General features: G+C 34.8%; 1 protein-coding gene across 1 annotated transcript; it reads right to left on the bottom strand.

Annotated features, from left to right (window-relative positions):
* Positions 1 to 1,775: 1,775 nt before the first annotated feature.
* On the bottom strand, positions 1,776 to 25,753 carry LOC123665297. Its single transcript, XM_045599621.1, has 11 exons — positions 25,389 to 25,753; positions 23,713 to 23,925; positions 22,884 to 23,177; positions 22,111 to 22,256; positions 21,927 to 22,022; positions 21,770 to 21,852; positions 13,942 to 14,137; positions 10,383 to 10,550; positions 6,053 to 6,162; positions 5,058 to 5,973; positions 1,776 to 2,295 (listed from the first exon to the last, which is right to left on the bottom strand). Exons 1-11 carry the CDS (start codon positions 25,402 to 25,404, stop codon positions 1,903 to 1,905), a joined length of 2,631 nt encoding a protein of 876 aa, XP_045455577.1. The 5' UTR covers positions 25,405 to 25,753; the 3' UTR covers positions 1,776 to 1,902.
* Between the last annotated feature and the right edge of the window lie 103 nt (positions 25,754 to 25,856).

Below are 25,856 nucleotides of genomic sequence, written 5' to 3'. Positions count from 1 at the left end.
ATGGCGGGATAACCATCCAACTGTTGGCTTTGAAATAGACAGGCCAAAGACGGGCAGCAGCGTCTTTGGTGCGACAAAGCCAGTACTGCGGTCACCAACCTGCCTGCCCAGCGTGGTGATTATGGGCAAAACTTTTGAACTTTTGGAGGCCTTTGTCCAGCAGTGAAATGTGATAGGCTGAAATGATGACATTTTGTGTCGTGCGCCATCTTGTGGCATGCTACAAATTGCGGCAATGCGGCAGCTTATTTTACGCCAAGGCAACAGTTTTTAAGCGTCGTGCTGTAAAATTTTAGTCTGCCTACTTGATTGATCGAGATAGGCTAGAATCTCTACAGACACCGCAGAATATGGCTGACCTAGTAAAAAAATAATTTAATAAAAATAATAAAATATGATAAAAAATAAATAAAACATTAAAAATAATAATATGAATTACTTATAAATCTCTGACTCCATTTACTATTTATTTCACTAAAAACAAATATCAATTTATCATTTTAAACACATAAAAATTATTAAAATACGGATTTTGAGCGTACAGATAATTAATATTTTCGAAAATGACATTTTAATATCTTTTTTTGTGACGCAAATAGGGATGTGGTCATAATATTTTTAGAGGTGAATGAGTATAAGAGAATGAACGGCATGAGCGATAAAATGGGCCGTGTTTTTTACTTATATTTTAAATTGTCACGAATCATAATTTGATAGTAAGTTATAAAACAATGTTACCGTAAAGCGATTTGTTATTATGTTTTAGATATTTTTTTTTTTAATTTTTGTTGAGCGTAAAAAATGCTGACAAAATATTATAAATGTCAATCTTTTATAGGAAAGTGTTTATTGTAAGGGTTTTATTTTATATTATGAATGTTTCTGAATATCAATTTAACTCTGAAAATTTTTGACGCTATCCCATTTAATATAAAAGCACATAGCATTGGCATAAAAGTTTATTGTAGTTCACAGGAAAATTTTGTGGGACTTTAGTATGAGACTTAGGATTACCCAATGAGAGCTACGTGAGCAACAGTGCTATCAATCCTTTTGTTTACATGTTATAGAGTGTGCCTCCGGCGCAAGGCTTTATATTTATAGTGAATACAAATAATGTGACAATAACACTAATAGGGTCGACTTTTTTTTCCAGACACAGGCGGCTCTATTTTGTTGTAAATTTTATTTTTGACGTCTTTTTTACCGACCATTTTACATAAACGAAATATAAATTTGTTGCCTTTTATGCTCGATGATGATGATACGATCGATCGATTAATATATTTTTTTTTTTTTCGTAATTCTGTACCTCTACTAATTCTTTGAAAAAATATTCAACATATTATTAGGTTTTCAAACAATTTTAGCAGTATGTTAGCGTGAAATATTTGAACACAAAATGAATTTTACTTTCGTCTATGGCTTATTAATATTGTTCATTCATTTGCTCTTTATGTCACTTTACTATACTTACAATATTACTCTATTGTCTGTGGTCGGAAGTACGCCATATTTGTTTACTATTTAGGACTCTTCCAAAAAAATAGAATATATAATGTCGGTGATAGATTGACATCAATTAGGTATATCAGCTCAATTTGAGATGAACTCCCTAAACTATCCATTGACATCCTACGATTTTAAACAAAACAGTAGATTTCTGCGACCCTAAAGATCAAAAAGTTTATCATATCAGTTTAAACGTTACATCACATCTAGACAGTTTTTTTTTTTATAGTTAAAAGTAAAAAATAAAAATAAAACAAATAACGTAGGTTGGAATAATAATATATCACATTCCTTGATCTTACTGTACAACTAAATTAGGCTACAGACAAGCACTTATATATTAAAATTACAATAGTATTTATATTTAAATAAATTCATGTACGCCTCGGTCTACGAGGAGGAGTCCCACTCGATGAGGTAGGCAGGCGGGTGGCCCGGCACGAGGCGGCGCGCCAGCACGCGGTAGGTCTGGCCGGCGCGGAAGTACGACTGCACGCTGGACTTGAGCGCCGACAACTGCCGAGCGTCCACTTCGGGCGCGCCGCTGCTCGCCTTGTGTGGACTCAGCTGCAAGCTCTTCACACTGTTATTGCTGGTTGCGTTGTTGTTTGTATTGCGACGTGCGTTCTCGTAATAGTTTTTCTCTTGTCTCTGTCTCAGTCTTCTGCCGTGGAATTTTACATTACTCATGCTATGGGGGGCGGGTGGAGTGACGTCGCCGTTCTCGGTCGGCGTCTGAGCAGTCTTTGAACCCTCGTCTGGCAGTGGGCATGATTTGTTGAGCTGGAATTTAACGTATTTATAGAACATAAAATAACCCTTTTTATGGCAAATTAAACATATTCGTTAAAACCAGGTAAAGTATGATAACAAAAGAATATTGTGTTAAAACAGGATTTCATCAAGTTCTTTGTGTCGACCCTCAGATGATTTTAAACAAATATCGACAGAACCTATAGCCTGTTTTTTTTCGCTACGGACTAAATTGACATAAGCTGTGTTGCTAGTTTTTTGCGAATCATTAATAGTGATATGCCACTACCGGAAATTTACGTAATTTACAATTTAGTATCGTTTTTCACCAATAATTACAAAAATGTGTCTTAAAAACTTTAGAATGTGGCGACAACCGTAATGTACCTATAGGCATACCTATATATGTACCTGTATGGCTAATGTATAGATATGATAAATGAAACACTTATTTTTTAAGTATTTATTTAGCTTAGTAATCACATGCAAATTAAGGCTATCTTTTGGATTAAGAATTATCGAATTATGGGGTTTTGGGGAATGGAGAGTGGAGGGTGGATGGGGAGCTATACTAGGTAACATTGCTATCGTTCGGAAACCAATGGTTATGGAGATCTATCTATCTCAGTCTATGTTGTCTATACGGCTGTTTCAATAGTCAATCTATCTCTGGTTTTGCCTCTTAGCGATAGATTTTTGACGCAATTTCTATGGAGCTCACGTCAAAATTATATCTCTAGTAAGCAAATTCAGAGATAGATAGAATATTGAAAGTGATCGTATGTCGTTTATGTCAGTTCGTATCGTTTATTGATTTTGGAGTCGCTATCAGGTTTACGTACTCCTGTTCGAAAATAACAAGTGAAATTTGAAATAAACGCGTGAAAGCTGCGGAATTCTTCTTCTAATCTCAAAACTTTAACCATGGATATCTGCATAACCATGGGGTTCCGAAGGGTGGCAGTGGTAGCGGAGGTACCAGTTTCTCTTTATAATTTGCCTTATGTGCAACTTTTGGAACGCTCAAATTCTCATTCTCCTTGAGCACTTTGAATACCGAACTCCTGGCTATGTTTAAAATTTTAGCAGTTTTTAAAACAAATTAGTTTTTCTTCAGCGTTTAGGTTGGAGATTCTGTTCTCTTTTCGGTGTATTTGTACGCGTTTATTATCATGTTTTTTTCACTTTCGGCGAAAGAAATATGCTTTTGTCTTTTTCTTGACGAAAAGTTTTCTTTATCGCGTTTACACGACAAAGTTGAAGGTTGAGCGTCCATTATATATGGCTCAAACAAAATAACAAAACTTAAGACTAAAAAAAAAACAACGTAACAAAAAACAAAAACAAACTCAACAAAAAGGAATAACACGTGAAATCGCATACGACAACGGGCGCATTCGAACACTTCAGAGATTGAAGGACGAATGCCGTGTATTCAAAATAGCAACGTGTTTTCGTTTTTTATGGCATTAGCTACAGTCTATCGACCAATTTCTAACTTGTTATTGCGTATTCTTCAACAACAAATAAATAATTGTTGTATTTACTCCTAAAAATCTATGCCTAAATTATCCTAAATTATCTGATGCTCCATAGTTACCATGATTTTTAAAAGATTCGTCAAATAATAATAATAAAATTATGTGGGCAAAATAAAAAATTACGATTCATAAAACGGCTAAGATCTAGATTAGGTAAAACCGAATTTCGGGACCGTGGGGGGATGGGGGAGGGGAGGGTGGGGAACACTACCCCTGGTACCACTATCACACCTCGGAACCCCATGGTTATGGAGATATTGATGGTTAAAGTTTTGAGGTTAGAAGAAGAATTGGTCATGCGTTAGTTAAGTAGCCTCCAATTTATGGGGTGAAATGGGGGTGGGAGGGTAAAGGGTGGTGGGGAGGGTGGGTTTTTTAGCCCCCCGTAGTGTGCGTTTCGCGTAAACCCCGTGGTTTCGAAGATATCGTGTTTGAAGTTTTGGGGTTAACTTTACGTGATTCAGAGATATTACAATACCTTAGAGCTCCGTGTCTGACTCCACCTTAACTCCGGTGCAGCGGGAAGTGCACTCATATGCTCCATTCACCAACTTTCACATTTTATTTTCGAACAAATTTACGTAAAAACGATCTCGATTGCAAGATCAACAAACGATACGAACTGACGCTTAACGACTGACAAATCGACATTTTTAAACAAAATAACGCGTCAGACATAATATTCTAATAAAATTAGTAACATTGCGTGCTAGAATATGGGTTTAGAAATTCGAAAAATACCCAAAACCGAATCGGAGCACCCCACTGTCCACGTGGTCTTGGTCTGTCCTACCCCTAGAGTGTTTTTTTTGTGCCGCGGAGGCGCGGAGGAAGGGCAGCCCTCGCCCGCCGTGCGAAAGCGCGCGAACGAATGCGTAGAGGAGCGGCTGAGGCTGGTCGCCGAAGGCGACCAGCCTCCGCTGCGGAACGGAGCATGAGTGAGCGTGCTTTCGCACGCAAGGGCGGAAGGGCTGCACTTCCCGCAGCGCCGGAGCCAAGCGTTCCTCTAACTTTCGAAATTCTTCTTCTAACCTCAAAACTTTAACCATGGATATCTCCATAACCATGGGGTTCCGAGGTGTGACAGTGGTACCAGGGGTAGCGTTCCCCACCCTCTCCCCCCCCATCCCCCCACGGTCCCGAAATTCGGTTTTACCTAATCTAAAGCTTTACCCATAAAACCGTCAATTTAGTCCGTAGCGAAAAAAAACAGAGTATAAATAAAACATAAATATGACATTTAAAACTAACCTGCAATTGCAAATGCTTTCGAGGCCGTCTATACTTTCTTCGCTTAACTTCGCCATTAGGACCTATAACAATATCCTTTTCACTTAGTTTTCTTTTCAAAGGCCTCACCATTGGGCCCATAAATGGATTCAGTTGACTTGGTAATGAAAATCTCGAGTGATAGTGATTTCTACCATTTTGTTTACTATACAAATTCATGTTTGAAGAAAAAGGTGCCTTTGATGGGTATGTATTTTGCATTAGAAATGGATTATTTTTCCCTTGAAAATCTTTTAGCGGTGGTATAATAACATCTAGCGTGCCTCTGCTTGAAGTTTCGTCACCAGAGGACTCCATGTCATGAGTGAAACTACTGCTATATGGAGGTAAACTGTCCATATGCTGGAGTGACATTATTTTGGAATGTTCAATAATGTTCTTAGTGGATAATTTAGAGACTTCTAGGTTCATAGTGGCTATTCGCGAGGTATGTTTGTTAATATTAATATTACAAGAGTCGTTATTGCTTGAGTTTATATCATCAGTATTATCTTTGGGTGTATTGTTTAACTTAACAGAGCATGGTAAAAGAGAGTTGTCAAGAGATGGCACAGGAGAGTTTTCACAAGTAGATTTCGCTTCATTAGATTCTGATTCATTAATTTCTGATATTTTTTCTAAAGCATCTTCTTTGGCATCGGATTTCCTAGCAGTGGACGTACATACGGAGGGAGAAGGTTGATCATCGCGTTCCGTTGTTTTTACTGATTCATATGAACTCGCGGAGTCATTTTCTGAATTGGAATTTGAATTAAGATTTTCGTGAAACCGCTTCCCCATCATAAGGTTCAACCAGTGACTATCAACTGGCACTATCATTTGTTGATTATGACTTTTATAGGAACTTTTTTCGTTGTTACTACTGGAAGGTTGTGAACTGAAATAAAAACAAATGATTCTAAATAACAAACAAACATCTGAGTAAATGAATATTAAAACATTAGTCTTTTAGTTACCTATCATCAATAGATAGCACCGTGTGTGGTGAAGGTGCTCTAGATAGAAACCTTAACCGAGGAGCATATTCACGTACAAGTTCATCAGTCAATGGCACTCCTTTTTTAATCTGTTAAAAATAGAAATAATAATTTTTTTCAGTGACGGTATGATAACTTTAAGGAGTAATAAATGATGCTGAGTCTTTAGAGGTCCTTTAATATGGAGCAGTCGAAAAGGTTAATCTCTACTACAAAATACATAAAATATCGACAATTATTTTCGAGGCATTACAAAACAAACAATGATGTATTTTCTTGGTGGATACAGAATCAATGTGTAATGTGTTAGGGTTGTCAGTAAAAATCTCCATTCTAGTACACAGCTAACAGCCATCAAGGAGGATATCGAGGCAATGGGGAATCAAGTGGCAAGAGAAATCATAAATACAAAATTTGGCCCTGTAAAGATACCAACATCGACATTATACTATATATTATCAATCTATAGTTACTGAAGACCCAAAAAAGAAGAAAACTATAGTACAGTGCCAAAGATGTCAACAGTATGGACACTCAAAAAAATTACTGTATGCGATCTTAGATGCGTAAAATGTGGACAATCACACAAAACATCGGACTGCCATAAAACCGATCGAAGTATACCAGCGCAGTGTACCATGTGCGGAGGTGTACATCCCGCCAATTATAAAGGTTGCGAAGTCTACCTAGGAATTCTGGGGCGCGTAAGAAAGTGCACTTGGTTAAAAAGAATGCCACAACTCCGACACTAGATGATGACCCTCAACTGACTATATCGTCTGATGGAACTTATCAACCAAAGCAATCAAAATCTTATGCTGATGCATCCAAGGAAAACGAAAAACAGCACAACGACCCATACAATAGAAACTGCTCTCAACCAGTTTTACCAGGTACTCTCGAACAACTGTTCTTAAAGCAAATTAAAAAGATGGACATGATCATTCAAAAAATGAGCACCCTGTTGTGCGTAATAACAAAGCTCATAGATAAGAAACGAACACTGCGTATTGCAGCGTGGGATATAAACGGACTTTCTCCTAACAAACACAAAGCCGAAATGTTAATGGTGGAACAGAGGCTGGATGTTCTGATATCGGAGGCATATTGCAAAGAATACAGCAATATCAAATTTAAAGATATCGGTGCTATATAACGAGTTATCCCGATGAAAGAGCGCATGCCGGGACTGTAATCTAATAATTGTGTTTGCAGGCAAACGAAGAAAATCCAACTTTAATTATATCGACAAGTAATACAATGTAGGTAGACGAAAAAATAATCAAGTATATACGCATTATCAAAGATTACTCCAAAAACTGTAATCAGATCTCGATGAAATTTAAATGTGACCACATGATAAACATCGGCTTTCGATTAAATTAAAAATCATCAAAATCGGTACACCCAGTAAAAAGTTATGCGGATTTTCGAGAGTTTCCCTCGATTTCTCTGGGATTCCATCATTAGATCCTGGTTTCCTTATCATGGTACTAAACTAGGGATATCTCCTTTCCAACAAAAAAAGAATTATCAAAATCGGTTCATAAACGACGGAGTTATCCCAGAACATACATAAAAAATATATATATATACACGGTCGAATAGAATAACCTCCTCCTTTTTTTGAAGTCGGTTAAAAAAGAGCAATAAACATCATCTTATGCCGGAATCCAGAATAATGATTACATTCAGGTCACGACTGTCGTAATACAAGAAATACAGGGTTTTTGAACATATCAGCAGTTTATTCCCTTCCCCAAAACATAAAATTAATCATGAGATGTTCAACTATTATTTTGAATCTCTGGGTGAACGCTTTGTGGCTGGCGGGGATTGGAACGTCAAAAATATCAATTGGGGTTCTCGCCTCACAACGGCCCGAGGTAGATAGCTAAAGATGATCATCAACAAAAATCAGTTAGTGACAGCTTCGACTGGTGAACCAACTCATTTTTCCGGTGATAAAAATAAAATTCCGGATCTGGTCCACCAGATCACCACTTCTTCATCATCAAAGGACTATCCAAGTTCTACCTGAAGCCGGAACTTTGCTATGACGCGGACGGTTCATCTGATCACACACCTGTGTTGCTAACTGTAAGTTCCAGAATAATAGAAAAGAGTGATGTGGAATGTCTTTGTGACAAATCCACGAAATGGGCACTTTTATGACAGCTGGTCGAGGACAAAATTGAGCTGAAGATAGCACTGAAAACGCCTGAAGACATAGACAAAGCAGCGATATTGTTGACTCAAACCATTCAAGAGGCTTGCTGGGCTAGCACTTCTGAAAATAACTTTAGTCACAGGCAGATTAACTATCCACTTGAAATAAAATTAGCACTTCTCGAGAAGCGACGGCTGAGACGAATCTGGCATCAAACTGGTAATGACGAAGATAAGACGAATTTCAGCAACGCTTCGTTGAAACTGAAATAGCCCTACAACAGTGGACTGACGACACTTTTGAGTCTCAACTGGAAACCCTAACAGCGGATGCTTCAAGTAATTATTCCTTATGGAAGATTGCAAAAAATTATGGCAACTCTCATGTAGCAAAGCCTCCACTTAAACAATTATTGGCTGGCTAAAAGACTCCACAAGAAAAAGCTAATACCTTTGCCGAGCACCTAGAAAAAACCTTCACACCCACTGAACTGAACGCAGAAGACACTGAAGAACAAATTTATACAATTCTTTGTCAAGATTATCAAATGTCACCACCACCAACTCCAGTAACATTTCGAAAAGTGTGTAGAACTATCAAAAACCTGCAAGAAAAAAAGGCACCTGGATTTGACTTAATTACCAAAAAAATCCTTAAATAACTCCCTAACAAGGCTATCGTATTCATAACAACCCTCTATAATGGAGTCCTTAGTGTACAACATTTTCATAAATATGGAAGGTGTCAAAGATTTTCATGCTACACAAACTGGGAAAGCCTCCAAGTGATGTCTTTTTCTATAGACTGATTAGTCTGCTGCCAATCCTATCTAAAATCTTCGAAAAAATACTGCTTAGGAGAATTCCACCAATCCTTGAGCAAAATAAGTCTATGCCTAACCACCAGTTTGGCTTCAGGCAGAAACACTCAAGAGTAGAACACGTTCATCGGGTATGTGACAAAATAAGGAATGCCTTAGAGGAAAAAGAGGATTGCTCATCAGTGTTCTTGGATATACAGCAAACCTTCGAGAGTCTGTCATAAAGGCCTGCTATGCAAACTTAAGTCATGCTTGTCACACTCGTATCATCTGCTCTTCACTTCGTATCTGACACACAGGTTATTCCGAGTTAGAGAAACAGATAAGAACTAGTAGTTCTGTGAAGCCAGGGCTGGTGTACCTCAAGGCTCTGCACTGGGTACTAACGAGTAACACAGATCCGGTAGTTGCCCCACTTATGCTGCAGAGTGGATTGTATTCTGTCACCAGCTGGCTAGATAAATGGAGAATAAAAGCTAGCCAACCCAAATCTGAACAGGTAATTTTTACACTGAGGAGAGAGAACCGCCCTCCAGTTCAACTAGAAAATACTGTGCTTCCTTATCAGGATCATGTAAAGTACTTAGGCATACATCTGGACCGACGTCTGACCTGGAACCAACATATAAAAAAGAAGAGAGATAAGCTCAACATTCGGTACAAAAATCTTCACTAGATTCTAGGCCGCAACAGCAAACTCAGCTTGGACAATAAACTACTCATTTCTCTACTCATAACTTTGTATAGTTATCTTAAAGCTGGTGGGGTTGTACGGAATCCCGTTATGGGGCAGTGCTGCTAAATCTAACATTAATCTTAAAGCTGGTGTGGTTGTACGGAATCTAGTTATGGGGCAGTGCTGCTAAATCTAACATTAACTTCATAAAAAGAGCCCAAAGTGGTTTTCTATGCTCAATAAGTGATGTGGCATGGTTTGTCACAAACGATGAAATACACAAAAACCTTAAAATTGAAATAGTCACAGAAGAGATTCAAAGGCATACCTCCAAGTATCGGGAAAGAATGGAGAGACACTCTAATGATCTAGCTGTTGCATTGACAACTAGTCAACACAAAAAAGATTGAAAAGAAAAACTATCCTACAATAGTAAAAATAATAATAATAAGCAGTAGATGGCTCACTGGACCCACACTGTACATGCCCTACATTCACACAATAGATCTGCTAAAAGTAAAAAGTACTGATTGCAGATAATTCCATTAAAATAAATTAAAAAAAAAAAAAAAAAAAAGGTAAATTGCTATGGTTGACAAGGAGATATCTTCGTGTTTGACTTAGTCAATTAGTTTGTATTGACCTGTTCCAGCGCAGACAGCTGAAGTGGCGGTGGGGGCGGACGTCGCAAACGTAAGCCCCAAATTGTTGCACGTTTTTTCATCTCACGACCGCATTTGAATCTCTTTCGCGATGACGTTAAGGCAGTTAATATTTTCTCCCGACGCTCGTTCACTGGAGTACGCCACATCTATTTCAAACAAATTGATCTGTCTAAACATTTTTTGAATATCATATCAAAAATTGACCGCTCCAGCGGGATTCGAACCCGCGTCTCCGACTGACCGTGTCGGCGCTCTAGCCAATTAAGCTATGGAACGATGTACCCGCCACAGCGAAATTTTTGATATGATGATTTTTATTTACGGTTTAAGCGAACCGTGGCGCCGTCTATAGTGAGTTCTTTTACAGAGACCCGTAACTATTCAAAGTTTCATATTACAATGAAAATCTTTTGACAGGAGACGACACCATGCTATTCTTAATATGTACGATTTTATTTTTGTGTTTACCCACACATTAGGGATTCTAAACATTTTTTGAATATCATATCAAAAATTGACCGCTCCAGCGGGATTCGAACCCGCGTCTCCGACTGACCGTGTCGGCGCTCTAGCCAATTAAGCTATGGAACGATGTATGATCTGTCTAAGTAGAAACCATCTATACTAATATTATAAAGAGGTAAAGTTTATAACTTTGTTTGTATGTAGAGGGTAATCTTCGCAACTACTGATCCGATCATGAAAATTCTTTCACTAACAGAAAGCTACATTATTCAGGAGTGACATAGGCTATATTTTATTGTAATTGAACAATAAATTCAGTAAATAAGAAAAAGATTAAAATATAATATCAAAATGGTAAATAAACTAGCGCCATCTATTGCTATTAGAAAACAATTTATTAGTCTTTCGACGTTATTAATTTAGTCTTTTTTTAGTCTATCGACGACGTTTTCTCGATTTTTGAGAGATGGCGTTGGAGCAACATATTATTTATTTAAGTGCTATAATATTTGTTCTTTAAAGTATGTTATTTGGTTTTGTAATTTAAAATAATAAATACACGGGAGCAACATATTATTTATTTAAGTGCTGTAAAATTTGTTCTATAAAGTATGTTATTTGGTTAATATAACAATAATTAACGCCCAACGAAGTGGGCACGGGTCGGCTAGTTAATGATATAATAGATGGATACCTAACAAAGCATTACATGAAAACTGTTACGCCAGATAAAACTGTGATATTCATTTTGCTTCTGTTACGCTAATTCTAAATTTATTACACTATTTATGTACGATTTTCGACTCTTAACTGCTTTCCGTGAAATGGGGGATTCTGAAGATATTATAGACCACGTTCTTCGTGAAAATCTAATATATATAAAATAATTTTTAACAAAAAAAAAAAACCGACTTCAAAAAGGAAACTAAAAAGTGAAAAATAAATTTACTTAGTACAAAGTAATTCGTATTTTGATTTAGTTAATCAGAAATGATTAAATAAATATTTTATAATTTTGAAGTCGGTGCCAAATAAAACAATAACTACTCTAGTATCCACTCATAAGTTGTATTCAGTTTTCTTTCATAATTTGTTTCATTGACTATTAGGTTGAATACTGTTATTATTCGGTTATTGTTTTGACATATCTAATAATATTTTTTGTACTTGTTTGTTGTGTGTGTGTTGTTTGTATTTGTTATTGTAGCCAGGTTGTTGTAGTATTTACTTGGCACCAACTTCAAATATTATAAGTTTCCTTTTTTAAGTCGGTTTTTTTTGTTAAAAAATATTTTATTTTACAATTTTTAGTGATGGGTAGTCCTAACAAGGATGCTTTTTCTCTTATGTCGGGGGTTCGGAAACATACACAATACACAAGCACAAACACCCAGATCATGACAAACATCTATATGGCCAATACAAATGTCTGTCGTGCGCGGGGATTGAACCCACTAACGCCAGCGCGACAGCCGGTGCTGTGACCGCTGCGCTGACGCGTCGACATACTATGAGTAAAGTTCGCTATCAGGCGTACGTAATAACAACCGGGACTGACAGCCTAGAGTGTTCTCCGAGGCTATGTTGGGAGAACCACAAGGATTAACCTTTTGACCGCCGTAGTCACCTATACTTGACAAGGGCTCGCGAGTCCTGTGCGCCAGCGACGTCTATAGGTGACAAAAAACCCGGACCACAAAAATATTAAATAAAATTATTAAAAAAATATTTCTAGTATTTTAATTCAACATTTATGAAAATAGAATATCCCCGCAACATTTGAGTATAAAAAACAAGTCTTTTAGAGCTACACGTACTGAGAAACATTGAGATAAAAACATGCATTTTTATTCCACGTAAATGATATGTCGAGAACGCCGAAGTCGTCTATAGTTGACCGCTAGGGATGTGACGCAAGAGGTATAAATAAATAATAAATAAATAAATATTTGCAACATACACACCCGGTCATCTGTTCCTAAAGTAAGCAACTTAATGCTTGTGTTATAACTTGGTAACAGCTGACTGGTATAGCTATTTTTTTTTTTTTTTTTCGATAAGCATACATATAAATATAAATAAATATATATTATACCCAGACTCGGGGTGGGAATCAAACCCATAACCTCCGGAGCAGAAAGCACCGCTGACCTGTAGTCACTACAAACTGCGCCAACGGGCTAGTCAAAATGGTATAGATGATTTATATATTCTTTATTGCACTTTAAAAAAATCATAATTACAAGTCATTTTTGCAATTAGCTATTCAAAATTCAACTCAAACGTGTTATATTTTCTATAAATAATTTAATATTTGAATAAAACAAAAGGTAAAAAACATAAAACTATCATCAGCTAACACATAAATAGCAAATGAATAAAAAATCAAATCAACTAAAATCAATCAAATCGCCATAATAAATCTGATATCTCAAATCTGGCGCATCTCTAGCGCGTAGTCATTAATCCGTTCTCTACACGCCGTTGTCAAGTATAGACGACACGCTGATGACGTCATAAGCGAATAGCGAGAAAACTAGTGAAGTGCAAGACGAGCGATACCTTAGAACATCGTCGTATTTTGGAAGGCGTCGATGATTTTAATAATATACAATAAAAAATATATTTTTTTTTCATTTTTTTTTATCTAGGGTAAGAGCGAAATTACGATTTTCTTTCTCATTCTCAAAATCATCTGGCAGCATCAATATCATCTCTAACCCCCACTCTCATAAAAGCTTTTTTTCTAAGACCCATGTCGTGTCGTGTGTCGTGAAATATTTGATTTGAAATATTGCTACTTACTCAGTACTGTTTTAGTACTATTTGCTACCTAAGCAAAAAAATATTTAACGCATGTAAATATTTCTTTTAAACTAAGGCTGGCATCGACCGCACCGATTATATTAATTTTTTTTTTTAGCCGGAACGTGATCTATTACACCTACAGAACTCATTTGAACACAGACAGGAGTCGAAAACCTTATATTACACAAGTGCAAAAGTAGATTGTTAGTTTATGAAATATATACTAAGAGTTTAAATTAAATGTAAGTTGTTTTACCACAATACCTTTTCGGGCAGTTGCAAAGCGTGCCAGTTGTCCATGATGTAGGGCATGATGACGGTGTCGAGGTCAAAGTAGTTGGGCGCGTTGTATGCCGTCAGGTTGTAGAGCGCGAGATGTGCTAACTCTAACCAACACAATTCCAACCGCCGAAGGTACTCTTCGCCGCCGTTGCATTTCGCACAAGCAAATATGTATAACCTGGATTGCAACAAATGTTAATATGTTTTGGGTTATCATCATATCATATATGCACAAAGTGATTTAGTATATGAAAACGATAGTTAGAAAAAAAATCGACTTTAAATTATACACAACAAATCTGATTCGTTATAGCAATTTCATATCCAATTGTTGTCGTCATTGAAAAAACAACATTGATAGTCCACTGCTGAACCTAGGCCTCTTGTGTGGATCTCTTACACTTCAAGGTCTGTTCAACCTTATTGTAGGTCCTTGCGCATCTAGGTGCAAAGCAGGCAGGAGCAGGTGTAGACTGAATGGCAACGTTCAGTTTTTCTGTTTATGTGTATATTATATTTTTTTGGAACAGTCTTATTTAGTAAACAAATAGGGCGTACTTCCGACCACAGACAATAGAGTACTATTGTAAGTTTAGTAAAGTGACACAAAGAGCAAATAAATGAAAAATATTAATAAACCATAGACGAAAGTAAAATTCATTTTATGTTCAAATGCTTAACGATACTTTATTGCTAAAATTATTGAAACCTGATAATATACTAAATATTTTTGCTAATAATTAGTAGAGGTACAGAATTAGGAAAAAAAATAATAAATATTAATCGAACATCTGTATAAAAGACAACAAATTTATATTTCGTTTATGTATACGGTTCAGCCTGTAATATCCCACTACTGGGCATAGGCCTCTTTCCCCATGTAGGAGAAGGATCAGAGCTTAACCCACCACGCTGCTCCAATGCGCTCAAACAATCGCTATCAGGTGTACATGATAACAACCTATATGTATAATGATCGGTAAAAAAGACGTCACAAATAAAATTTATAACACGATATATACGGCCTGTGTCTAGAAAAAAAAAAGTCTACCCTATTAGTATTGTTGTCACATTATTTGTATTTACTATGAATAAAAAACCTTGCGCCGGCCATACAACCTCCCTAACATCTAAACAAAAGGACTAATAACATCGTCACATCCGAAAGTCCCACAAAATGTTCCTGTGAACTACAGTAAACTTTTATGCCAGTGCTATGTGCTATACTTTTATATTATACTAGCTGCTGCCCGCGACGTCGTCTGCGTGAACGTTATACAGCACCAAAAATACCTACGATTATACCTTTTAAAATAACATTCATTTACCCGTTCTTCTTTACATTTCATATCTACAGAAAGTCAGTAAGAGGGAGACTGTCTTTTGTAAAATTGACCTTCAAAAATTACTATTTATTCTGTACTGTAAAAAAATATAAGCATGTCTTTTTTACCGATCATTATACATATATTCCGTTTTTTTGGAAGAGTCTTATTTGGTAAACAAACCGCTGTCAATCGTAATTCACGTTTTTTACGCATTTATCACTCACTTTTACAACACATTCGCTTAAGGACATTTGTAAAACTCCATTTATTTCACTAAAAACAAATATCAATTTATCATTTTAAGCCCATAAAAACTACTAAAATACGAATTCCGAGAGTACAGATGAATAATATTTTCCAATATGACATTTCAATATCTTTTTTTAATAGGCAAATAGGGATGTGGTCAGAATATTTTTTGAGATATAAAATAGGCCATGTTCTTTAACTATATTTTAAATTTTCACGAATTATAACTAGTTAAATAATATTACCGTAAAGCGATTTGTCATTGTTTTTTTTTTATTTTTTTTTTATGTTGAGCGCAAAAAATGCTTACAAAATATTGCTAATGTCAATCTTTATGGTAAAGTGTTCATTGTAAAGGTTTTATTTTATATTATGAATATTTCTGAATATCAATTTCATCCTAAACATTTTTAACGCTATCCCATATAATATATATATATATATATATATATATATATATATATATATATATATATTTTATGTATAAAGTTATGCCCACAGGCTTAAAGTGCCCATGCTTTTGTTATTCCGATTTTTAGTTTTATTACTGATCGTTTACTTGTTACACTACTGCAGCTTCCATTAAGAGAACTAATTATTCTGTCTTAGTATCCCTAATGCAGACGTGAGTCCACCGACCAAAATTATGCTAAACTTAATTGATATCTTACATGCAAAAAGACATAGAATTATATTGCCCCTTGCTTTAATTATTGTTGCCACTATTATAATAAATATTATTATTATCTATGTTTATATACACACTTTTTCCCACATAATATTAAAGTATACCACATAGAAACGGCATAAACGTTTACTGTAGTTCCCAGGAAAAAATTTTGAGACTTTAGGATGACACTTAGGATTACCCAATGAGAGCTTCATGGAGTACAATGTTATTAGTCCTTTTTTGTAGATGTTAGAGAGAGTGTGCCGCCGGCGCCAGGTTTTTTATTCATAGTAAATACAAATAATGTGACAATAATATTAATAGGGTCGACTTTTTTTTAGACACAGGCGGACCTATTTTGTTGTAAATTTTATTTTTGGCGTCTTTTTTACCGACCATTTCACATAAACGAAATATAAATTTGTTGCCTTTTATGCTCGATGCTCGATTAATATATATATATATATATATATATATATATATATATACATCCTGCTAATAATTAGGCGTCCCACATGGGCCGAAATGCATCTAAACTGGCGTCCACCTCCTTTAGACGTCCGCATATCGGACGCCACTTTTTTAATCGATGTCCCATTAGTCCTCTTGGCTCTAGCTACCTGTACAACAAAAATCGCCGGAAGCCAAAAAATCGTTGAGACATTTGCATTTGTATAACTAAAACTTCCGCGAAATTCCGCACCAACGGTGCAGCGCTAGTCTAGCGCGTATATCGACAGAGCGTATACTGTGCTAAAACTCTTCCGATACAACCGATTATTTGACGTCCTATTGCGACGTTGCCAAACTGACTGTATTTGAAGGTTTTGAAATATTCAATTAAGTCAAAACAAATCATTTAAAAACAGTTGCTACGCACGTGTCGCTGCTTATTTGACGCTCGGTTGCAAAATACTGCTTAAGTAGTAAAATAAAATAAAAGTACACTTAAAAGGAAAAAGTGAGGCTTTAACGAATTTACGAATTGAATTTACATATTAAACGGAAAAGTGACACTATTTTGTCATAAAAATAAAAATATTTCTATAAGTTAACTAGCTGACCCGGCAAACGTTGTCTTGCCGCTAAACGCTATTTTAAAATAGGGGTTGGTGGTAGAAGGGTGAAAACATAGGGTTGTATGTATTTTTCAACGCCAAATCATAATAAAATAAAAAATAAAATAATTTATCTAAAAATTAAAAATTAAATTTAGGGGTGGACTACCCTTAATATTTAGGGGGATGAAAAATAGATGTTGTTCGATTCTCATACCTACCCAACATGCACAAAAAATTTCATGAGAATCGGTCAAGCCGTTTCGGAGGAGTTTAACTACAAACACCGCGACACGAGAATTTTATATATTAGATAAACGTTATCTATACTTTTTTGCATGAATATGGAAGCCAGGCTGGGTAGCAGTATTTGAATCTAAAAAAACAAAGGTTCTGTTACATTTAATACATTTTTGCAATGATTTTTTATTTGGTTACTGAGCGCCCCTACTGAAAATTTGTGTTTTTTGTTTAGTGACGGTTTGGTCATGGACGTCGAATATGTAGTGGTTCGAATAGTAGGTATACAGATTTACGACGTCCGTATATAAGGTAAGGGCTACGCAATACGTAACACATATACGGACGTTAGTTTGACGCATACTGTTATTAAGGATACGAAGTTTTTTTGCAGCTGTTCTGGCTTTTGACCCAATCCAGGCTACACGCAATGCCGTCAAAAAACTTTGGGACACTTTTAGTTTAAAAAAATTAATGAAAGTTTTAGAATTGCTCTCGGTCTCCGGTTGGGAGCTCCACTGTGCTTTGAACACAGATCTCCGTGCGGAAAAGAGGTCGATTCTTTCGGACTACACGGCCTTTCCTGTAACAAGAGTTCAGGTAGGTTTTCCCGCCACGGTTCCCTAAACGATACCATAAAAAAGCTCTTGCCACCATCGACGTTCCTGCTCTTATCGAGCCTACTGGAATTAGTCGCAATGATGGCAAGAGACCTGATGGATTGACGTTGGTTCCCTGGGAAAGGGGACGGGCGCTTTTGTGGGACGCAACCTGCGTTGACACACTTGCTCCTTCTCATGTCAGGGAAACAGCCTTAAAAGCGGGAGCCACAGCGGAAAAAGCTGAAACGACTAAACGGCACAAGTATTCGTCATTAATTTCAAATTACATCTTTGTGCCATTTGCAGTCGAAACACTTGGACCTTGGAGTAGCAGTGCTAAATTTTTTTTAAATGAGATAACTCTTCGCCTTATTGCCTCCACTGGTGACAAGAGGGCTGGTGCATTTTTTTGCCCAGAGAATCGGCATAGCGAATCAACGAGAAAATGCTGTCAGCATTCTTGACACGATTCCACGCGGACATGATTTATACCAAAACTATCTGTAAATATTTAGTTCTTAAGTTGTGAATTGTAAATATGTATAATGTTTAATAAACTATTGTTATCCACTTAAAAAAAATTAGAAACCTACTTAAAAGATATACTTTATATTTTATAAGTAAATATTGTTTGACGACATTTAAATTTGCCAGACGACGACTTAGGTAAATCATTCTAGTGAAATAGAGTTAAGTAGTTAGACTATTTAGTCTGTATAAAAATATTTTAGCCGTGCCATTTTAGACATTTTTATATTGAAAATGATAATAATATGTTGTTTGTAAAAGCAGGCAGCACAACTATTTGTGGCTATAAAACTTAATTAACCTATAAGATTCGTCAGCGAAGAAGAAAAAATAATATCCTCGTATTCTTGGATGCCCAGTTACCCATGTTCTAAAATTACTTGAAATCCGTTTAGCTGTTTTGGCGTGATGAAGACACAACGACACATACAAACATATAAAAAAAATGTTCGATTCAGTAACCTGTATTCATAGACCGTATCACTTTTTTTAAATATCTTCAATGTACAGAAAGAATCCATGGCAGGATAAGGGAACATTATTTATTATTATTCTTTGACGGTTCGCAGGAAAGTGGACATAACCTGCGAACTGTCAAAGAATACTTATAACAAATGGACATAACGATAAATAATTATTTATTATATTATTATTCTGATGATGTGCTACGTCGTCAATAATTAAAATGTTAAAAGCCTAAATAAAATATATGTTGCAACTCAGAGAGCTATTATAAGATGAAAAATTGGAGGTGTTCCTATGACCGTTACATGTTAAAATTTCAACGAGCGTAATAGAATTATTTCTTAAGTTAACGATAGATGATCACACCTACTAGAAAACTGGCAACGTCGCATTTCAGCTTACTTCTCACTCATTTCATCATTACTTATATAGGACGCTAAATAATCGGTGCATTAAGTGAGGCTATATGGATATATGGAGGAAGCAATAACATAAGTATCATGAAAGGGGTTCATAAATGGTTGGGCACAACTGTAAGCAGAATATTTTCAAAAAAGAAATTTAAAGAAATTGATATAACCCACGGAATTTAAAATGAAAAAAATAAGCAACATTCGCAGAAAAAACATATTAAATGTAAGCATAACTGAGGGACGTCGTAATAACGCAGTTTGTGCTTGACGCCAAAAATGTATCTGGATGTATATATATATATATATATATATATATATATATATATATTTTTTTTTTTTTTTTTTTTTTTCGTAATTCTGTAACCTCTACTAATTCTTAGCACAAAAATTCAATATATTATTAGGTTTTGAAATCATTTTAGCGATATGTTAGCGTTAATATTTGGACATAAAATGAATTTTATATTCGTCTATGGCTTATTCATATTGTTCATTCATTTGCTCTTTGTGTCACTTTACTATACTTACAATATTACTCTATTGTCTGTGGTCGGAAGTACGCCATATTTGTTTACTATTTAGGACTATTCCAAAAAAATAGAATATATAGGCTGTTATCATGTACACCTGATAGCGATTGTTACTCAATAGTAGGGAATATAGCCGCCAACCCGTATTGGAGCAGCGTGGTGGGTTAAGCTCTGTAGGCTTAATCTTGACTTCAATCCCAATCTCACAAAAACACGAATTCAATACAGTTCCAGTTCCAATCTGTAATATTTTGGTACTCTTGACCAAATCGAGCTTTCAATAGAATTGAAATCGAATTTACGATCGGTTTCCGGTGTAGCCATTATAATTAAAAAAATAAGTAAATAAAGTTTTTTAAATTAAAATGTGTCTCCAATAATTAATTATTATCTATTATATTGTAATTCCTTAAATTCAACCTAAAACTGATTTTTTTAAGCATAAAAACGCAAGATATATTATACATTCTGGGATAATGTGTGTTGTTGTTAAAAAAAAGTTCACGACTGGTGCAATTTTGAGACTTCTAAATTTCAAATTATCTCAATTACGTATTTTCTTAATTTATATTTATAATTAACTTATCTTCTTTCTTTATTTACTTCTGTAATAATTTCTGCAATTTTACCAGTGTTAAGCTTAAATTAAAACAAAAGATATTAGAGACTTAAATACTGTGATTTTTATTTAAATATTAGAAACATAAATACCGTGATTTATATTTCAAAATTGCTACCTTAGGTTAAAAGAGGATAAAAGGCTAATTGTTAAGTATTTAATTCTATTTTAATAAATACTGTGAGTGTATTGTTGATAATATAAAAATATACATAGTTAATATAATAAAAATAAGCGCCAGTCGCGCCATTATCTTAATAAAAAAACACTTTGAGATACACACTCGAACACTAAAAAGTTAACTTTATTGAAATGAGTAAATTCGATCCCAAACACGATTTCCAAGTCGATAGGTCAACGTCAAAATATTGTCAAAAGTGCAAAAAGTGTATAAGATCGAGAAATCCCAATTTATATTAGTTACATAAAATTCCACTGTAGTTGAGTCAAATCGTGCGCTAGTGCAGTGTTCAAGAGTACCGATTGACAAGTTCTCGATCCCAATCCCAATCCCAAATTTCAAATAGGATTGAGTTTCAAGAGTAAGCCTGCTGATCTTCCTCCTACATGTTACCCCGGTTAATGAATTCAATATTTTTTATTTTAAATATCATATCAAAAATCGACCATTCCAGTGGGGATCGAAACAACATCTCTGACTCACCATATCCATGCTCTAGAAAATTAAGCTATGCAACGATTTACACGTTAGATCGAACTTTTTTGATTTGATAATTTTATATTTGGTTCTAAGTGAGCTAACGCGATCACTTTCCATATTTAAATTTATATTTTTTCAGTTAGTAAAAAGATAAATACAAGAAATAGATAAAAATTTTCATATTTTAATAAGTGTTACAGTACCTACTTGTACTAGTTGTCTTACACATTCAGGACCGAGACCTCTACTAGACGCTGAGTAAAAGATTCTCTTCAGAATAAATTAAAAATTAGCACTCCACTTTTTTTCGTTCATTAGTTTGAGGACTATTTTGCATTTTTAGAGAGACTTAAGTTCTTCAATTACATATATTGAACACACATTATTGACACAACTTTGAAAGCATAGTTTCACATAAGAATTGAAATACCTCCATAATTTACTTACTTATCACCAGCATAGAGTGGATACTGTAAACTCGAAACACATCTTTGGTGAAACCAGCGGGAACATCGACAACATAATAACATCTGGAACAAAACACATTACTTTATTAGTATTTTAAAATAGTCTAGATACAGAGACACAAAATAAATTGACATACTTGCGCAAGCCAATCACTTTTTTCACCACAATAACAGTGTACCTCATTCTGATCTTTCCCAGCATCCGATGCTGTTGACGACGTAGTAGATGCAGTCTGAAAATAAAAATACTTTTTAGTTGGAAATATTTTATGCTTTTAATCTTGTATAAGAAAATATTACAAATATTTTATTGAAACCCACATCACAGGGTGGTGTCAGTTCTTGTTGTTGCCGTCTCTGCTGACCTCCCTTGAACCTTAACAGATCGGACCGTTTTAATGCTCGATTTTCTGCTGCTGCCACTCTGTAGCGTTGATCCACACATCGCTTGCAATGCCATGATGCACCTAAAAAAAGTGATTTTTTATTTTTTAGTGGCTCACTTTACACACAGAAGAGTACTTTTCTTCTAGTAAGTAGAAGTGTGAAAAGATTTAACTGGCTTCAAAAAATGGAGACGATTCACAATTAGACTTGTCTCATAACATTTTATTGGGTAACACAATTTAATAATTTTTGTTTTTATTCAAAAGCTGGTGTTTGTCATGTGGTGGTGGTGTAGTTTATGAATTTTTTCAAATAATACGTATTTATTTGACTATTTTTTCAACTATTTACTTTCATGGTATTTATCGTCAATGTAAATTGTTGTTTTTTCTTTGTTTTATAATGAATACAATCACTCACATATGTAAATATAATATACTTTATTGCATATTAAAACAAAAACAAAATTAACAATACAAGTAATTATAGTCACAAATCGTACAACCAGACGATCTTATTGCTAAAAAGTAATCTTTTCCAGACAACCTGATAATGAAAGGTTATTAAAAATTAAAGGTAAATTAGTTCAAAAATATAACAATTTTATATACATACACACAAATATATATATACATACATATACATATGTAAACCTTGACATACACATAAACACATAAACACAATAATTAAACACGAGCCCAGCGTACCGTTGATCCAGGCGTCGACGGGCGGCGAGTGGCACTTGGCGTGGTAGCCGCGGCCGCACAGGTCGCAGGCCACGACGGCGTTGGGCGCGGGCGCGGCGGCGGGCCCCTCGCGCCGCTTGCACACCACGCACATGATGCGGCCGTCGTCCGCCGGCGGCGCGCTCAGCAGCTTCAGCGAGCACACGGGCGCCCACGCGTGCGTGCCGTCGCCGAACTTGACCAGGCAGCGCGCCACTCCCGTGCCCACTTCGCACGAATCGTTGTCATTGCTCGTGCTCAGCTCTACTATTGTACCTGTACAAATTGTGGCGCGTTGATTAGATTGGATTATGACTAACCCGTTGCCGCAGTTTGTAGTGATCCAGCCTTCTGCTATATAAATATCAGTTGGCTGTTATACGAGCTATAACACAAGCATTAAGTTGTTTACTTTAGGTACAGACATGCTTTTTGCTGTTCATTGTTTTTTTTGCAGTTTAGTGTTTTATTAATCTAAAGGATTTCAAACAATACAATTTTCTATAACAGAACATTAAGTGTTACAGATATTTATACAATTATAGACTAAAGTTGGGGTGATATTAATAGTTACTAAGTATGTAAACAATAAAATCTATAAATGTAAAGGTAAAAATTATGAGTATGTAAAAGTAACTGATAACAATCTAGACATATAATATATGAACTTTGCCTATCATTCTAGGATTATCATATGCTATGACAGGAGTCTATTTCATTTCATTCATTCATTCAGCTTAATGGCTTCCAACAGTGCCAAACTAGCACATAGCATAGAGTCTATTTAAACATTAATATGAGATGCTCAAACCTAAATAATATCTTCCATCTTTGTTGGGTACGAGGACATCGTCACCACAGTGGAATGGGTTTGTGGTAGTTTTTTCCGTGTTGGTAGTAGAGTCTGGCATGGCATCCTGTGTTTCTTCTTCTTTTTTCTCATTCTTTTTGCTAGCACATGGTGTAATTGTCTTGTCAAAGTCGCTTAGCAGTGCATCGATCAGGGACAACTGTGTTGAGACCTCTAAGAAAGAAAAAAGAAATCTATTACAAAATTCAATTTTTTTTAGATTGTAGCCATGCATAAGTAATTATATAAATGTGATAATAGTAACTCAAAGGTTTGTAACTGAGTTATTAACACTACTAAAAAAACCAACATGATCGTTAAATTAAAAAAGTCAGAAAGCTTTTTTTGCATTGTTTTTCTTTCTTTGCAAGCTATTGATTTTGTTTTTTTGCCCTACTAATGATCAATATAACTCATCAGGCGTAATGTTTATTTTAAATTCCCAATTAGCCAGTTAACTGATTTGGATAAAAATTAGGAAATAATTATTGTAAACTATAATATAATATCTACATTAAACTATTCAATATAAGATAATATATGTGCAAGTTTAGTAAACATAGTAAAATTTTCATTTCCCATTGTACTTTTAAATCATAAAACATATACTTCTCAAAGTTATCAACTTCATTAAAAAAAATCTTATAAAGGATTTATTAAATTGTAAAAAATAATATTTTACACTGCCTAAGTATATAGAGGAACAAAGATGTTTATGACATATCAATGCAAAGTTAAATACTACACTAAAAACTTAAATTAACTTGTTTGTAATCTGAAAACTGAATCTAAGTTACTGCTCAATTACTTTAAATGAAAGTTTTTTTTTTTTTTTTTATAAAAAGTTTAAATACAAAACATAGAGGTATATATGGTTATAAATTTACTATAAAAAGTTAGTAATTTTATACTCACTTGAATTAACACATTTCCAATATTAAGTCAGCAAAAATAGAAGAAAATTTTATATACTTATTGACATTTTACTTATATAAAACTAAGGTAAAAAAACACTAACTTAATGTTAGTTAACTATAGCATCCTAACCACACAAATATATGTAATGGATACTTGGACTCATTTATATATTGTCATTAAACCAAAAGAAATTGATGTATGTAGTTGTTATACATAACTTTTTCATTAATTTATGATAAATAGTTACGGTCGTTACAACTTTCATTGTTTAACATTGATTTAATATCGATGACAGTAATTCCTTTTTTATTTACTGCATAATTTTGTTTTGTAGAAGAGTTTTGCCTGACAAATTGTTGAAAAACAAATGTAATTAAGTACATGACAAGTTAACAATGACTGCAGCTTATTATTTTGAAGAATGTTTATTGTGAGTTATAAATGTATTCTTAAAAAGAAGAAAGAACATAAAATCTCAACATTCGTTACAAATATCAGTCGACGTGTTATATAGGTTTTAGTTAGGGGAACTTCGATGTCATTTTGTCTTGTACTTTTGATTAAAAGCACGTTAGTCACTTACAAGTATTATTGGTAAAATTACAAATTAATTTTATATCATGAATGATATAATTTGCTTAAGTCTTTTGAATATTATCCAGCGAGACCCTAAATATGGTACATTTTAAAATTAAGCGTGACAATAAACCGGCACTTACCAGCGTTAATGTCCATTTTATATTTGCTCTATGTCAAAGAAGAGAAATATGAAAAGTTAACTTAAAAATCGTAATTCATACTAAAAGAACAAACACTCTAAGCATTGGCGCTATTGCGGCCATTATAGTAGTCAAACCTATTGCTGTTTTCCCGCGGTAACAAAATTGAAACTGATAAATATATAACGACCATAAGAGTAAATTATTTATTTATGATTTTATTTGTCCATTTCATTGATTAAACAATACTAAAACCCGTAAATTTAATTTATTAACATAAAAGCCTGTACAAAATAGCTCTGGATATCCTAAACTCGAATATGAATATTTTACAGATTAACAATTTAACAGATACATTCAAACCACAGACTATAAACCTTCAATGAACTTGATTTATTGATTAGTCGATTCGAATTATCATTATTTGAATATTTTAGTTAAAAAACACATAATATTTTATATTACAGG

The sequence above is a fragment of the Melitaea cinxia genome, chromosome 2, assembly GCF_905220565.1.
Source record: "Melitaea cinxia chromosome 2, ilMelCinx1.1, whole genome shotgun sequence".
In the NCBI taxonomy this organism is placed as follows: domain Eukaryota; kingdom Metazoa; phylum Arthropoda; class Insecta; order Lepidoptera; family Nymphalidae; genus Melitaea; species Melitaea cinxia.
The sequence above is the reverse complement of the archived record's forward strand: the minus strand, read 5'-3'. Positions and strand labels throughout refer to the sequence as shown.